The sequence below is a fragment of the Pteropus medius genome, unplaced genomic scaffold, assembly GCF_902729225.1.
Source record: "Pteropus medius unplaced genomic scaffold, Ma_sr-lr_union100, whole genome shotgun sequence".
Taxonomy (NCBI): domain Eukaryota; kingdom Metazoa; phylum Chordata; class Mammalia; order Chiroptera; family Pteropodidae; genus Pteropus; species Pteropus medius.
The window spans coordinates 27,453,519-27,469,338 of NW_024340696.1; the positions used below are offsets into that span (position 1 = coordinate 27,453,519).

At 36.8% G+C, this 15,820-nt stretch overlaps 2 protein-coding genes across 9 annotated transcripts in view; one reads left to right on the forward strand and one right to left on the reverse strand.

Moving 5' to 3' along the window:
- The window catches only part of SESN1 (sestrin 1), an 88,855-nt gene extending 75,167 nt beyond the window's left edge, over positions 1–13,688 (reverse strand). Inside the window, exon 1 of the mRNA XM_039869999.1 lies at positions 12,608–13,688. Within this exon, the coding sequence (XP_039725933.1) occupies positions 12,608–12,883 (276 nt within the window). The 5' untranslated portion in view covers positions 12,884–13,688. The remainder of the gene's footprint in view (positions 1–12,607) is intronic.
- Positions 13,689–13,845: 157 nt separating this feature from the next.
- The window catches only part of CEP57L1 (centrosomal protein 57 like 1), a 47,330-nt gene continuing 45,355 nt past the window's right edge, over positions 13,846–15,820 (forward strand). For 3 of the 8 annotated variants that reach the window (XM_039870013.1, XM_039870065.1, XM_039870075.1), the window contains exon 1: positions 14,202–14,307. The gene's annotated coding sequence lies outside the window, so the exon portion shown is untranslated. Of the gene's footprint in view, positions 14,308–15,820 lie in introns of all 8 variants that reach the window. The other 5 variants (XM_039870028.1, XM_039870046.1, XM_039870037.1 and 2 more) reach the window with 5 other exon arrangements.

Here is a 15,820-nt window from a genome sequence, read left to right on the forward strand (position 1 = left end):
TGAAAAGATAACTTCCTCAAAATCTGTAACCTACTCAAAATTTTGCAAATGTTATATGTAAAATGCTTACAATGCCTGACATATAAAAAGCGCCCAATAAAATTATTTATTAAAGATTAATATTAGAAAAATTAAAATCTCCAATAATCCTGCTTCTGAAAGAGAACTACAGTTAATATTCTGGGGCATGTAGGTTTCCTGACCTTTCCCTGCCTCTATAAAAAAATGTATATATCTATAAATGTATATATACATACATATATATATATATATTTGGCATACTACTTTAAAAGTTGCTTTTCTACTTACATATATAATTTTTTCTTTGCTTATAAATATATTTTAAAACAATTTTCAATAACTGTATAATAACCCTTTATATAGATATACCATAATTTAATCAATCCATAATTATTGGATATTCAGATTATTCTATGCTTATATATAAAAATACATAAATGATACACTTATATCATAAGTAGCACTATAGTAATTATCATCATAGATAAATCTTTTTTTCAGATGATTTCCTAGATGTAGAATTACTATGAATATACTCTTCCACCAACAGTTACAATGTTGTTAATATATTACCATAAAATTTAACATTTTTAGTCACAGTCCTGATTTGTTCTTAAATTTTTTCCTCTAAGTCATTGCAAAAGGAACAGTGTCAGGCACAAAGAAAGATTTAAAATAAATTCTTACTTTGAAAAGCTATATGCATTTCAGCCTAGATGTAGAGGGAGGTCAGCGAGAGGTGCTGTGGGGTTCAGGGAAAAAAAAACCTGTTATTAAGTATTTTAACAAAGGGAAAAGAACTAATGATACTCTTATTTCATTCCAAACGATAAAAAGCATTTAATATAAATATGTAGTATCAAAATGACAGAATATTTATCTCAAGGTGTGACTCTTCACACTTTATTACACATCTACTTCCAAATTCCAAGAAGGAGCTATCGAAGACTGGTGCGGATTGGAATAAGAGACCGTTTAACCTGAGTAACGACCGTGGAGGAGATCATAAAATGCCCTAAAAGGAAGAAGTGAAACAATACATAAAATCAAGATTAAAATGCCCATTGCTTGGTGATAAAGCCAACTACGACTCTAGCTTGGGGTCAAATTTTTGTTTAGAAATTTATTTTTATACATTAAACTGAAAAAAGTTTTTATATATTTAAACTTTTCATTTAAAAGAAAAGAGTTTGCCTGGCATCCACACGCCATTACCCAGTACAGGCCCAGTTGTCCAAGATTTGTTTACATCTTCAGTATCTAAGGAAGATGAACTAAGCTTTCAATGCAGCATTTATGAAAAAAGCAAATGTAACCATTTGCAGTAGTTGTGACTAATGAAGGAAGTAAAGAACTAGATTTTCCATCTTCTCTAACAAGATTTGTTGCCCAAATCATGTTTCATCATGCTATACTAGATTTTTAATGTACATGCCACAGATACCAAAACTCTGACCTAATAAACTGCATGCAAAAGTATACAAAATGGCACTTACTACTATGAGTTTGAAAATATTTTGTACTTACCAGTACAGTTATAATGGGATTTACAATTAGAAAATATCAGTGAAGTATATTAAAATCTAATTTATAACATACAGTCAACAAAATTTAAAAACACTTCAACAATTGTTAGTTTAAGTACACAGTTCAAATTGGGTAATTTCTTAAAATCATTACATAAGTTAGCTCACAATTTAAGAAATTAAGATTAAAATGTTCCAGTTTGATCAGTAAATGTTGAAATATGGAAAGGACAGGAAAAAAGTACTTTTCTACACAGTTTAAATACAATCATTTACGGTTTTAATGATAATTTTCCATAACTGAATAAAGAATCCAAAGACTTTCAAGTATGCACAGGAGACACACAAATGGAAAAATAATTTCTATATGAGCTCAATGTATAATACAATCTGGGCTTGATTTCTAAAACGACAACTGAGGCCTCTTTCCTTTTTAGCTGTAAACAACTTGCTCTGTGACATGTAACGCAATACCATATTTCGGGAAATTTCAAACATTCATAATCCACAGGAAAAATACTCAACACTCCTACACTATTTTTTTAAGCCCACAATAGTGCAGTCTTTCAGCTACAAAGCCAGAAAAGCCGTTACAAAACCAGTACTTTTCCACTAGAGTTACTTGTGGGGCGGGGAAGGGGATGTTCAGTACTGCAAACGTTAGGGTCTAAAATAAGATCATTGCAAAGAGTTACTACAACACTCTCACTGCCAGCACTGTCATGGCAACAATGAACTAGCTGGGAGAATGCTCTTTTAACATTCAAAGCTAATCTTGACTCTATTACTCATGAAAATATACCAAATTTTCTTTTAGGCGGTTCACTAAAGAAATCATCTTACTTGGTAATCTCTTAATGTAAAGAAATGCCTTTTGTATGCCACATTTCCAAGATCATAGTGCAGAGCAACCTTGCAGTCAGCCAAAATTGATAATGACGACATAATGAAAATTAACATGCCACAGTGAAAGGTGAAGATCCGGCAGGGTTCAAATGCAATTTCAAGATGGGTGAGGGTTTAAGTAAGAATTTGATATGTAATTTCATCACATCTGAAAATGTAGTTTCCCTTAGAAAGACCAAAGTTTTACATTTCGTCCTGAAGGAAAATTAATTTATTAAAGAAAGTGATATATATTTTCACTGTAAGGAACCCTATATTAAATTTTTATTCAGTTGGTAAAAAGTGAGGACTATGGAGTCTCACAGCTTGAGTTTGAAACCTGACCCCTCCTCTTGCTAGCAATATCTTGAGCAAGTTATTTAACCTATCTGGGCCTTGATTTTTTCTAATACATAAGATGAGAATAATAATAATACCTACTCTTATAGCGTTGTTGTGAAGATTGAGTGAATTAATATATGAAAAGGGTTAAGAACTAGGCTTCACATACAGAATGCCTATCCTTATTACATTCAAAACTACACATTCCACAAAACTAGAAAGATTAAGAGACTGCTGAAGATGACTTGGTTCCAAAGTCATGGCAGATTTTATAAGGAGGGGCAGGCATGAGAGCTCAGGAGGAGCCCCAAAAATACCTGCCACACACAAGCAAGCAAATTCAAGAAATCAAACATGGTACAAAATCTCTTCAAGTCCGGTTACCTCTCCTGGGGTACCTTTCTGATGATATCTTTGCTTAGTTGCTTTGTTCTTAATCTCATCAAGCTGTCTAGACTGGGCCAGTTACCTGGCAAGAGTAAAATGACTATTTGGAGGCTTTCTGCTCAATATGTCAGGCTCCTATTGGGGGAAGCAGAGCAGGGGCACTGATAGGACAGCTCTAATCTCAATAGACCTTTGAGGCAAGCAGTCTCTGCAGTAGATAACTCCCCAGAGGTTATCAGACATGAATTGACCAGGCACAGAGGATTCAGATGCTTTCTGACAAAACTGGCATCCAAGTCATCATTTGCTTTCCTATATTGTGTGTCCCTGAATGTGTATTTGAAAGTCAAATGTTCATAAGTGGAATAATAGACTAACATATGAGGAGAGAAATCCAGTCCCCAGAGAGCTAAAACAATATTTATAAAATCCTTAATTTGGTTCCTAAATCCTTAATTTGCTCTTTCCTCTAGGTTGCTATTCCCTAGGGCTAGGGAATCTGGAAAGTAGGTGCAAACCTTCCCAGGTGCCCAGAGGCTTGGGGTACCCTAAATGGCATATCGTGCCAGAGGGCTCAACTTCCCATCTCCTCTTCCGCTGCGGGCAGGAAAATACTAATAGTTAATGTTTGTTGACTGTGTACCAGGTTCCAGTAAGCATTGCATGTTATCTCATTTAATCCTTACAACTTCTTTGAGGGAACTGAGACTTAAGGAGGTTATATAACTTGCCCAATGTCACAAAGTTTGACAGAACATGACTTAAAACCAGGTCTGGCTAACTCCAAAGGCCATGGTCTTCACCATTATCTGCTAATGCTGTTTAGATACTGAAGCATAGGCCTTGGCCATGCTCTACATGTGCAATTGATGACCTAGATGACACTAGCTGCAACCTCTCCTGCTAGTGTCACATACCAAAACTGTGTTGGCCTCTGAGGAGGAAATGGATGCAATAGATCTGCTACCACCCCTGGGGCAAACTTTTGAGCAAGTCCTACACTTCTGCCGGGGCAGTGGCTGGTTAGAAGAATCCTATGATAAAGTTGGATATCCTCCTGAACAGCTAATATATAGAATTTTAGTGTACAAGTGTCAATTAGGGGTGTGAATATATATGAATACAAAGTGTGGGATGTATTAAAGTCAATTACATAAAAATCCTAAACTCTAAACATTAAAATCTTAAATGCTAGTTTGAAATTTGACTCATTAGCTAAATGATCTAGATCAAGTTCATCATCACCACCAATGTTTTTTTGAGCATTTTCTATATACCTGGCCTACTTCTACATGCTTTCCATGTTAATTTTCAAAACTACCCAGGGAGATTGGTATTATTATCCTCATTTTATAGATAAGTTTCAAAGAGTTTATTCGTAAATTTGTACAGTATATTGAAGTTTTCAAAATGATTTACCACTATAATCTTTAATTTTTATAATCACATCACAAAGTAGATACTAAAACTATGTCAATTCAAAATGAAAAACTGATGAGACTAGAGGTTAATTTATTCATGAACATATGGCTCGTAAAGAGGATCTAACAAGATCTTTAAATCATTCTAAAGAAATATCTCTAGTCAATGTGGGACTGTATATTTAGAATAATTAGAAAATAAATCAAGAAAAATAAAATACAAGCTTCTTTTATTTTTTTAAGTAGAATCCTTATTAAAATTAAGTGAAACAGCCTTTCTTTAGACATATCAAAAGATAGAGAAGCGTAGCATTTGGCTTATAGTAGGTACACAACAAATACCTAATGAATGAAATAAGAAGAAATAATTCACTAGGTTCAATGGTAAAATCTATACTGTTTCAATAAAATCTCAATTATTTCTTTTACTCAGAACCTCTGTCATCAACCAAACTGAATAAATTTAGGTTATATTTTATCATTTGTCTGCCAATGTATACATTAGTTGTTAGCTGAGAAAGTAGACGCCTTAATTTGGTGAGGTGTAATCACTACTGATAATTTGAGAGACCTTATTTTGTGAGAAAACTTGTTTCTCTATCATTTAAATAACTTTTTACTTTTGAAAAGCTTCTCTTAAATATGTACCAAAGAACATATCACTCTACCACTATTTTGCAAGGCTTGATCACATGATCGGAAGAATTTCTTACTGTGTTTAGGCTATGAATAGCATTTGAAAAATTACTCAGTTATAATTATAGACAGCTAACACCTGCCAACTTGCTAGAAAATGAAATCATGTAAAATTTAAAGATCAGTATGCAGTGCTTGTCAAACACTAAAATATCAAAACAGTAAATGCTCACTTTTAGTCGGGTAAACTAAGATTCTAATTAGACTTTACTGAATATTATACATAGAATTGACAAATTATCCTAATTTTTAAAAGACATATATATAATTTACTAGCTTGTCAATTTAAACAATTAAGCTAAAAGACTAAATGAATACTATGCATTTAATGAATATGTACATATTAAAGTTAAGTTGGGTAACATAACTCACGAAACACCATATATTTTATTTTCCTTTAGTATGGTTTGAAAGCTTAGGATCTGTCTCAAGGTAATCTTATAAGTAATAATTTATAAATCTATGAAGACTTTTCCCTTTTTAAGTTAGAAATGGGGTAAGATTTAAATAAAATATAAAACCAAAAGTAACTTTTTTTCTAAGGTAATTCCATATTTCATTGTAGTCTAATCAGATTTTTCTATAAGTAGTTATATAAAAGAGATTAGAGACTGGAAGACAGATAATTCTTGTGCTGCCAAATTTCATGAGTGTTTTTCTTATAAACTGAAACGTCACACACTGTGACAGTCTTCTAGTAATACACAGACTTTTAACATTAAAAGGAAAACTGTGAAAATCCAATAAATAGTCCTAATTGTCACCCTACAAAAACTCCCTAAGTATTTCCAATGAAAAAGCATTTTTTTAAAAACAAGCATCTTTAAGACTTTTTTTCTATACACAAATGTTACTGTAAATGTATCTTTATTGACACCAGTTTAACTTGGTATAGTAACCAATAGGGAAAAATGGAAAGCATGAAATAATGTTCCCATCATGTGATATCTAGCTGACGTTTTCATATTTAAATTTCCAGTCTGCCCAGTGCCTCTAGCAATACCACCATCAAATAGTCTGAAAAACACTAAGATGCCCCTGAGTATGCTGTGCCAGCATAATTAAAGTACTAAGTAATTTCATCGAAGTCAACCAAGGTCTTTCTAACTTAATGTAATAAATGTAATCTAGAAAGGCTGCAGATATTTTACCACAGTGTGGGAAAAAAATAGACTGACTTGAGAAACTGTGATAAAGATTAAAATTGGTGGCAAGGCCTCTGGGTGCTGATGTACTTTCATCCTTCTATGCATTTTAAGCACTACGCCCGCCCACCCCCCGCCCCCGGCCCCAGCATCTGCCCTGTCCTTTCACTAATTCTAAAAGTTCTGCAGTTCCTCCAGTTCATGCTAATTTGCTACCACATAAACATTGTTTTTAAATATGAAAATTCTTTATGACTAAGACATAACACATATAGGGCCCTGTCATATTATAGTTTTAAGTGATTAATAATCCTTTATTATACCCAAGATTCCACAGCTACTTTGTCAGGTCAAAGTTTCAGTAAATCCTTAGGTTGACTATTTGAGTCATTAATTTATTATCTATTCAAATGTTTAAAAGATATCCTGCAAATTTCTAATGGCTTACCAAAAGGAAAATATAACTCTAAAACAAAGAGAACAGCATACCTATTTTCTAATTCTTTTATTCCATGAATGATCTGTAGACCGCTTTAAGGGTACAAAGTGTTAAAGACGAGAAAATTCTAATTAAGCTAAACTATCATTTCAGAGGGTCCTCCATGATATGAACAACCCATGCATGAAAATCTAATAAGCAACTGTTTAACATCCTATTTTTCTACAAAACACTATATGCCATTTATAAACCAAACAATAACTGTTAGAATAGTATTTTTTAAATTAGTCATTCATTGTTTTTTTGCTCCCCCCCCCCACATTAGACCATTTGGGGCACTGTAAAAGGAATAAAATGTTTAAAATCTGAAAACAAACAAACAAAGAGTATCCTTCTTAGTATCGATCTTTCTGAAAAGTCAGAACAAAGGAAAAGGACAGGATGTATTTATATATTATAAAGAGGACACTGAGGGTAGATAATGCAGATATGATTCATCCTGTAACCCAGTGGCAGCGGCAGGTGGGGGCGGGGGAGGCGGGAATAGGCTCTTGTCTTCAAACCATTTAGGAAAAAAACTTAAAGATTTTCCTTCAATTTCTTCACATCTTCCATTCGAAGAAGCCCAGACAACCTGAGGATAAATAGCATTCTCTGAGCTCAAAAGCAAGAAAAGAAAGTGGTCAAAGATAGGAATGAGAGGAAACACAAAGTGGAGAAGAAGTAAGCCAGGAGGCTTTCTAAGGGAAAGGGACTGAGTTCTTAATGTGTCAATAAAATAAGGCCGGAAAATAGTGGATATGGAAGAGAGAAGCTTAGTGTAAATACTGAAAGAGGACTCTCATATTTGCTATGATAGCTAAGAGTCAGCAGTGAATGTTTGAGATGCACTACCTTAAACTCTTGGCTTTGACTAGACATGGCAGTAAAAAAGAAATCAAAATAAGCATTTTAAAAGTCCAAATCTGCTTCTAGAACATCCCTAACCTGTTGTTGTATTTTATAACATTATTATAAAAATAATAGTTTCTAATGTAATAGAATCTAAATTATAACTAGACGAAAACAATATATTATCTCGTTAAAGAGCAGTTTTAATGGCAGCCTCTGACTAAACCTGACTGCCTTCTGTCTCTTCTTCCTCATCAACAGAAATTCTTTGTTCAAGTGATGGGCTCTCTTGGCGCTCCTAGATTGAGTGTGGATTAGTCCAAACCAAAAGTAGAAATACCCAATTTCCTTGCCTTCATATGACTGGCTTAGAAAAGGGCATGTGACCCAAACCTGGTTAATAGAAACTAAGAGGAAGACTGCTGGAGGGTTTCTGGGAAAAGAACTTCCCTGATAGACACATGGGAAGAAACCCTTCTTATTAGCTGAAAAGTCATGATTCTTGTAACTGCTGTAGCAACCTTGCAACCATGAGTGGAGATAGCACTTTCTGTGCTGAGGAAAGAACAAAAAGATGGAAGGCAAAAGGCAATGTAGTTCAGTTAATGAATCAGTCAAGCTTGAAATTGCCCAACCTCCAGACTTATTATGCCAAATAATAAACTTCTGATTGTTAAACTTACAAACTATATATTCCCTAATTGGATACCAACTGGATACTCTAACTGCAGCTCTAACAACTGTGAATGTGCACCATGCCCAACAGCTAAAGTTTCATTTCTCACTAGGGGGTAACAATCACTTCACTAAAGAAAAGCCTCCTCTATCATACTTAACAAAGATACTTTGTTAGTTGGTCTAAATTTTCTATCTGAAGCCAAATTACTTTCAGACATTTTCAGATGAAAATGAACATGACCACATGATCATTCTTGGTAAAGTACTTGACTATTTTGGATACTTCTCAAAATCTTTTTGATGTATATACATACACTCACATTCCTCCCTTAATTACATGCATTATAAAGATATTCAGTGGACTAGGTTAGTATATTGGGCCAGTGTTATTACTTCTGCTCCTTTGTTTAGGGAATCAATCATATCAAAAAAGTATTACAGGGTTAAATTTTTTTAAAAAGCATAAATAAAGCCTTCTATGAGAATGGAAAACCTTCAAAAGCAGGGAACAACCCTTATTGATCTTCCAGTCCTGAGTACAGTGTCTGTCACAGAATAGTTCTCAAAGATGTGTTGAACAGATTTAAGCATGTTGACATGAAATCAATTGAGAACAGAATGCTGTCTCCCAATGTGCCAATTTTTTACAGGTTTAGCCATTTTAAGTTGAATCCATACTACCATTGCCTCACCATCGCTCCCTTCTTGACTACAGTCCTCTGAGCTGACTTATAGCAATTAAGGGTCTTCAGGATCACCTGAAGGAATTGCAAATGCACTTCAGCTTTTGCTGCTTTACTAAAGAATAACAAAAAGCATTATGGAGCACTACATTTGAATTATTTAGTCTCCCCTGCAAGGCTGATGATAGAGTGTGGGCAGTGAGGCCAGAGCAGTTAAGTGGAAGCCAGATTGATGCTGGAATTCTTAAGTTTAGATTCTATCCTATTTTAAAGGTAGGAGAGAAACATGGTCAGATTTTCATTTTAGATAAATGGCTCTGCAGTTATGTGGAGGATGGGTTAAGCCTGGAGAAATGAGAGGTAACAATGGCAGAACTAGAAGGGTGGTAGTAGAGGCAGAAATCCCTTTAGGAACTATTTCTAATCAGATGTAACATAGGCAACATAATCTCAATATGTCTAAAACGGACTCATTATGACCCCTTAAATGACTCTCTACCATTCTTCTGTCTCAGGAAATGACTGAACTATTCATCAAGTAGTTAAAGCCAGAAACTTTAGAACCATCCTTGATTTTGTTATTTTCTTTATCTCCTGGATCCAATTACATACGACATCCTATGGTTTCTAACTCCTAGCTATCTCCCAAATCCATTTACTTTTTCCACTATATCCTACTCCACCATTTTGCTTTAGACTAGCAGACAACCTCACAACTGATATTGCACATACACCCTTGACTCCTGAAATCCATTCTCATTGTGTCCAAAGTGATCCTTCTAATACACCATGGATCATGTCACCATCTTGCTCAAAACACTCAGTGGCTTCCCACTGTTTTAAGATAAAGTCTGTAACTCTTAACATGGCTTACAAGATCCTGTTATCTGGCTGCCTAAAAACAGTAAGAATTCCAAAGATTACTGAGCATTTCTAATGTGCTAGGGACTGTGCTATGCTTCAAAAGCATTATTTCATTTTATTCTCATTGTGAGGCAGGAACCATTAGCATTATCCCCATTTTGCAGATGAGAGAATTGAGTCAAGGAGAGATTATATAATTTATGTAAGGTTGTAAAGCAAATCAAATGTTGGAGCCAGGTCTGACTCTAGAACACATGCTTCAGCTTTCAAAGTCACCTCAAACTGTATACATTAACCACATTGCATTACTTGCAGTTCCGAGAACTCATCTGTTCTTTCTTGCCATGAGGCCTCCACACATAGTGTTCCCTATGTATGGAATGCGCCCCACAAAAATATCATTTTTGCCAGAATATTTATTCATAAAATCTCTGCTTAAATGTCATCTCTTCAGGAAGTCTTCCCTATCTAAAATTACATTATTGGTTTACTTCTTTATCATCTGTACCCCTTCAGCAGAATGTCAAAACTGTTCACCACTGGTTCACAGTTCTTAAAATGGTATTTACCTGGGTTCCATAAACTTTTGTGGAATGAAGGCATGACTGAATAATGTGGGGGTGGAAACTCCCTAATTTGATAACTTCATCTATTCAGACTGATAAGAAATAAAAGCCAAATATAAATTTGTTCATCCACTTGATATTTATTTAGTAGCATCCAGGTCCCAGCCAATACTTTTGAGAACTTACAGCCCTCCTGGGGGAGAAAGACACACTGACATGATTATAGCACATTATGAGTGTCTGTTAAAATTGTGGCAGAAATAAACTGCAATAGATGCAGAGATGAAAAAGAGAGGACAAATCTACAGGAAACCTTTACGGTAGAGGAGATTCTTGCATCATTTTGCAGGATCAATGAGTCTTGAAATATATATCACACAGTCCACGTACTTCACATATGAAAGAGGAGAGGAGCACCCACTATATATTGGGGCACTTTAAATCGCATTTAATTCTCACAACACCTGTTATTATTCTCATTTTACAGATGTGGAAATCCAAGCTAAAACAAGCAACTTACTTGTCCAAGGTTATGCACTACTTTAATAAAGGAGTATAATTTGAGCCAAGGGCTGTCTGACCCCAGTACCCATTTACTTACCATTCTGTTACAGTCCTTTGACCCTATGTTCTCCAGAGCCTAATTACTTGTTTTCATTATAACTTAACAAAATTGGTTATCTGGTTTCCCATTCTAACATAAATAAGCAACAAAATAAAAGGTTCAAGAGGAGACCAGTGTGAAGTATACTGACAGCAAAGTACAAAAAACTATAAAAATTGAACACGAGAATTCAAAAAACATGAATCATATAGTCTTATATGCTCCACCCTTAGCTATGCAACAGTACTCGATGTGTATGATAACCCCATTACAAAAAAAAAGGTTGTAGTCACCACAGTCTGAATGATAAATAATTTTTGATGCTTAAAAGAGTAAACTTCAGGTATTTAGAAAAATAATTCCTCTCTGGTAACTCCGGATAAATGAACTGTAATGATTATTTCCAAAGTATTTGTAATAAGAAATATCCCAAAATCTTAAGTCTTCAATTTGTGGACACGACTATTTTTCTATTGCTAAATTCAAGCCAGAATAGAAAAACTGTCCATCTTAACCTCTATATATACCCAAGTAAATCAAAAAATTTAAAAACTCACACTATGACTTTGAACATATGTGGACTGAGTAGACTGACACGCATACAGAATGTTATTGGGCATTCTTAATACCTAACAACAACCTCTCAAAATAAGAGTGCTTTTAACAAATCTGATAAAAAGGGGTAAGTTGATTATATGCAAAACAGGAAAAATCTATGTTTAACCTATTGCACTCACAATTTAAATAGGTATGTGTGCTTAAGAAAAACAAACAAGCAAACGTAGAGAAAGCTAGTTGAGTAATTTACCATAAAAGTGTTTCTACCATACATTCCACTTGGGTTCAACTTTTAAATCTGAAGATGTCAGCTCTTTTATAACATAAGCTTTTACTACTTTATGTAATTCTTTTTTTTTTGAAAAAAGAAAGGTTGCATTTACAGAACAGACACTGGGTTTTTTGTTTTGTTTTTAAGAACAAGAGAAAATTGTTTCACCAATTATCTTGAACAAGCTGACAAGGAAACATTTAATATCCTTTATCATTTTAGAGGCGTTTAAATGTGAAACTTTACACACAGAACACTGTTTGTAACAATGTGAAAAGCACACTGGATATACTTCCTAACAACATGTAAAAATGATTATAAGGAAAAATCTGTCTTTACTTGCAACTAACTGTAACTTTCATATATTTTTCCAGGAGGAATGCAATTTCTACTAAAACACTCTAGAAAGACAATACTTGTTTATTATATTTGAAAATTGCTTTTATTTTAGTTCATCATGGACAGCCTTGACCCCAAATTCAATGTTTTACAGAATACTCTAAATTTAAGATGTAGATTGAACTCATCATTTATAATGAGTTCACATAACAGCCTATTAGAAATACAAAGTGAATATAAGTGCAAATAACATTTCATTGTATTAATTGTAATTATAATGCTCTTCCTTACCTGGACGCTCTTCAAAATAAACTCACTTTTCTCTCTTACATCTTTAAAGGGACACCTCTTAGAAAGCATAAGCAGATGAGCAAGAAGTTTATTCAACCCATCCAAACAAACAGCATTTGAAAACCCGTCTGATGGATAAGGCGTCTCTTTCACGGAACGAAGATACTCAGTTTTTCTCAAAATGATTTGCCTAATGTTTTCCAGTGCTGTCTCTCTAGTAGTTGAATCTCTACTGCAAAGTCCATCCCATCTTACTTCATTCTCTCCTTCAGCCATGACGACTTTTTTTTGCAATCTTCAGTTACCCTTTAGCATGTCCCCAAAAGCACTTTGGATTTTTAAAACGAGAAAGAATCAGGGAAATCGAATCGTCATGAAAACGTAAGACTGGATGACATTTGGAAAAAGAAGTGTCTTATATTGATGGCTTTCAAACGATCTGCAAGATAGAGCTCACCATCTTCCACACGAAGGGGCAGGCAGTCTTCTGTTCAGAGACTGAAAAAAAAGTTGGAAAGTTGAAACTTTACAGTGCTGGCTTTGCTGGACAGGGAAGTGTTCTCCTCCGTCTCGCGGTGTTAGCGGATATCCTCACGTTGTGGAGCTGTCAAATCCGTGCTCTGCCCCAAAAGGCTCCTAACAGTTGAACGCCCTCCAGCCATTCGGGGTTTTTTTTTTTTTCTTGTCTGTGCAACCACGGTGTTCCCGGGAGCGTTCGCACCCCGCCCCTCCTCCGGCACCAGTCCCCGCCCTCCGCAGCTCCTCCCCGCGCCTCAGCGGCCGGCTGGACGCTGGCTGGGAAGGCTTGCCGATCCGTGGCTCACTGGCCGCCGCGGCCGGCGACACAGGCGCTCTCAGGTCTCTAACGCTGTCTTGGCCGCGGCGTTAGAGGAAAACGTCTCCAATCCGGTCGGTCTTGGACTCCCAGGCAGACTCGTACCTTTTCCGATCCCTGCGTCCTCGCCCACCGCCCGCTGAACCAGCTGGGTACCAGGCTGCTCCGCAATCCCCGAGCGCGGCTTTGGCTGCCTCTTTGCCCAGCCCCATTAGTGGGGCTCGGCCCAGAGGGCGGGAGCAGGGAGGGGAAATGGGGTCCTCACCCCCAGTCCCTCCCCTTTCTCCGCCCGGCGCAAACCGAGAGCCGCTCCTGCCTCAGCGCCCTCTTCCCCGCCCAGGCACACGCGACTCGCAGAGGCAAAGCCATTGGAAAAAGCCCCGCCCTCCGCCAGGCCACCTCCAGACCCCGAGCCTGTGCGCGGCCGCCAACGGCTGCCTGCTGCTACGCATGCGTGATGGCGAGCAATGCGCGTGCAGCCTAAGGGCGGTTTCCGTACCTTGACGTTCGGATTCTCTGGACTGGAGAAGTGGAAAGAAAAGTAAGGAGTCGTAGTACACTGAAACTTTCATAGACAAAGCAAGAACGGCAAAGAGGGCACAGACGCGCTCGTGAAAAAAAACGAATCTAATGTTAAGATTAGCCTAAAAATAGTGACGGTTTCTTTATTACGCCAAACCCCTTATTTAAGAAGCTAGGGCGTCGTCGCACTGACTTCTGGGAAACGTAGTTTTGATGCTGCCGGCGCATTCTATTTGCGACAGAAACTACAGCCCCCAGGAGCCACTGCGACGTTGCCTGTGGCGGCCTGTGGCGGCCTGCGATTCAACCGTTAGCGCGCACGGTGTTTGAGAGCGTTGGCTTGGTGAGAACTGTAGGCTTGGCTACCGCTTATTTCTTGACGGGCTTTTTCTTTCCTTCATATCCTCTGAGATTTTGGAGACGAAGCCATCTACGGCTGTCCTCCTTACTGCAGGAGTTTTTCCAGTAATCCGCATGGGAAGGACTAGTCCGGGTACCCGAGCCCGAGGGCGCGCGACGGCCAGGACGTGAGAGGTGGCGATCTTGAGAGTCGGAGAGGTTTAAGGCCAGGAAAGAGGAATGCTGTAGAAAGGGGGGCTCCGCGCCGCTTCTAATGCTTCAGTCCTTTAAAGTGGACTCGTGCGGGATGGATTGGGGAATCCCTGTGCAATTGCCTTTGTCTGCCATTGCATAGGGATGTTCAATGTTATATTTGCTCAGCCAGATGACATCCCAAGCAGGGCTTTGAAAGCGATTTATCAAATCCATTTTGTGTGAGACAAAAAGAAAAAAAAATACCCAATATTCGTTGGTATAATTTTTTGCAGGCTTTAACGAATGATTATACAGTTACAGTACTGTATCATTGTAGTGGCTAGGAAGATCACTTAGCCCAGTCGTGGAAAGTCTGTGATATCTTAATCCCAGGGAAAGAGAGGGCCAAAAGAACAGCATATGGTGAAGCCCAGAAGTGAGAACAATGTACTTTCAGGAAACTGCAATAAGCCAAATCATATATATTTTGAGGGATAACTTTTTGTGTATTGATATACTTTGAAGCTGCAAAGAGACAGGTGCTGTGAATTTTCCAGATAGTTTCTGGAAGTGACCTATCCTTGAACAGAATTATAGTTTCAAAGAATTGGTCCAATTTGGAAAGCCTTGCTATATTCTAATGCTACCAGTTTAAATCAGAATTTTAAAAACAAGAACTTCTTATGACTATGATTTCATTAAAAAGCAAAAAAAAAGCCATTCCTTTTTTGTCTCCTTTTTGGGCTCATCCTCCTTTGTCTAGTCCACATGGGATAGGGAAGTTTCTTAAGTCTAGGTCTCCTTTTTACTGTGTAGTTGAATCTGATCTCGTCCATACCCATACTTTCACTACCACCTATTACTCTGAAATGTTTAGCTCCATCCAGCTTGACTTTAAGCTTTTGTATATCCGTGTCCTTGATATTTGTTCTTGGATATTTCGAAAGCACCTCAAATTCAACATGACTAAAACCAAATGTGTGGTTATTGCCTACGAATATGATTCTTTTTCAGTGTTCCCTGTTTCAGTTAAAGACAATACCATCCAATTGTGAAATTTTGAAACCTAAGCATTATTTTTGATTTCCTGTCCTTCATACCTCTATAGCCAAATTATTTCTATATCTAAATTATTACTAAGTTTTATCAGTCTTATCTCCCAAATATCCCTCAAATTCATCCTTTTCCCTCCATTTACATAAGCACAGTCTTTTCCAAACTGCCATAATCTCTTGCCAAGACGATTGCAATACTGATTATTCACTCTGGCCTTTCTCCATTAGTTGTCCATATAGCAGCCAGATGGATCTTTTCAAAATGCA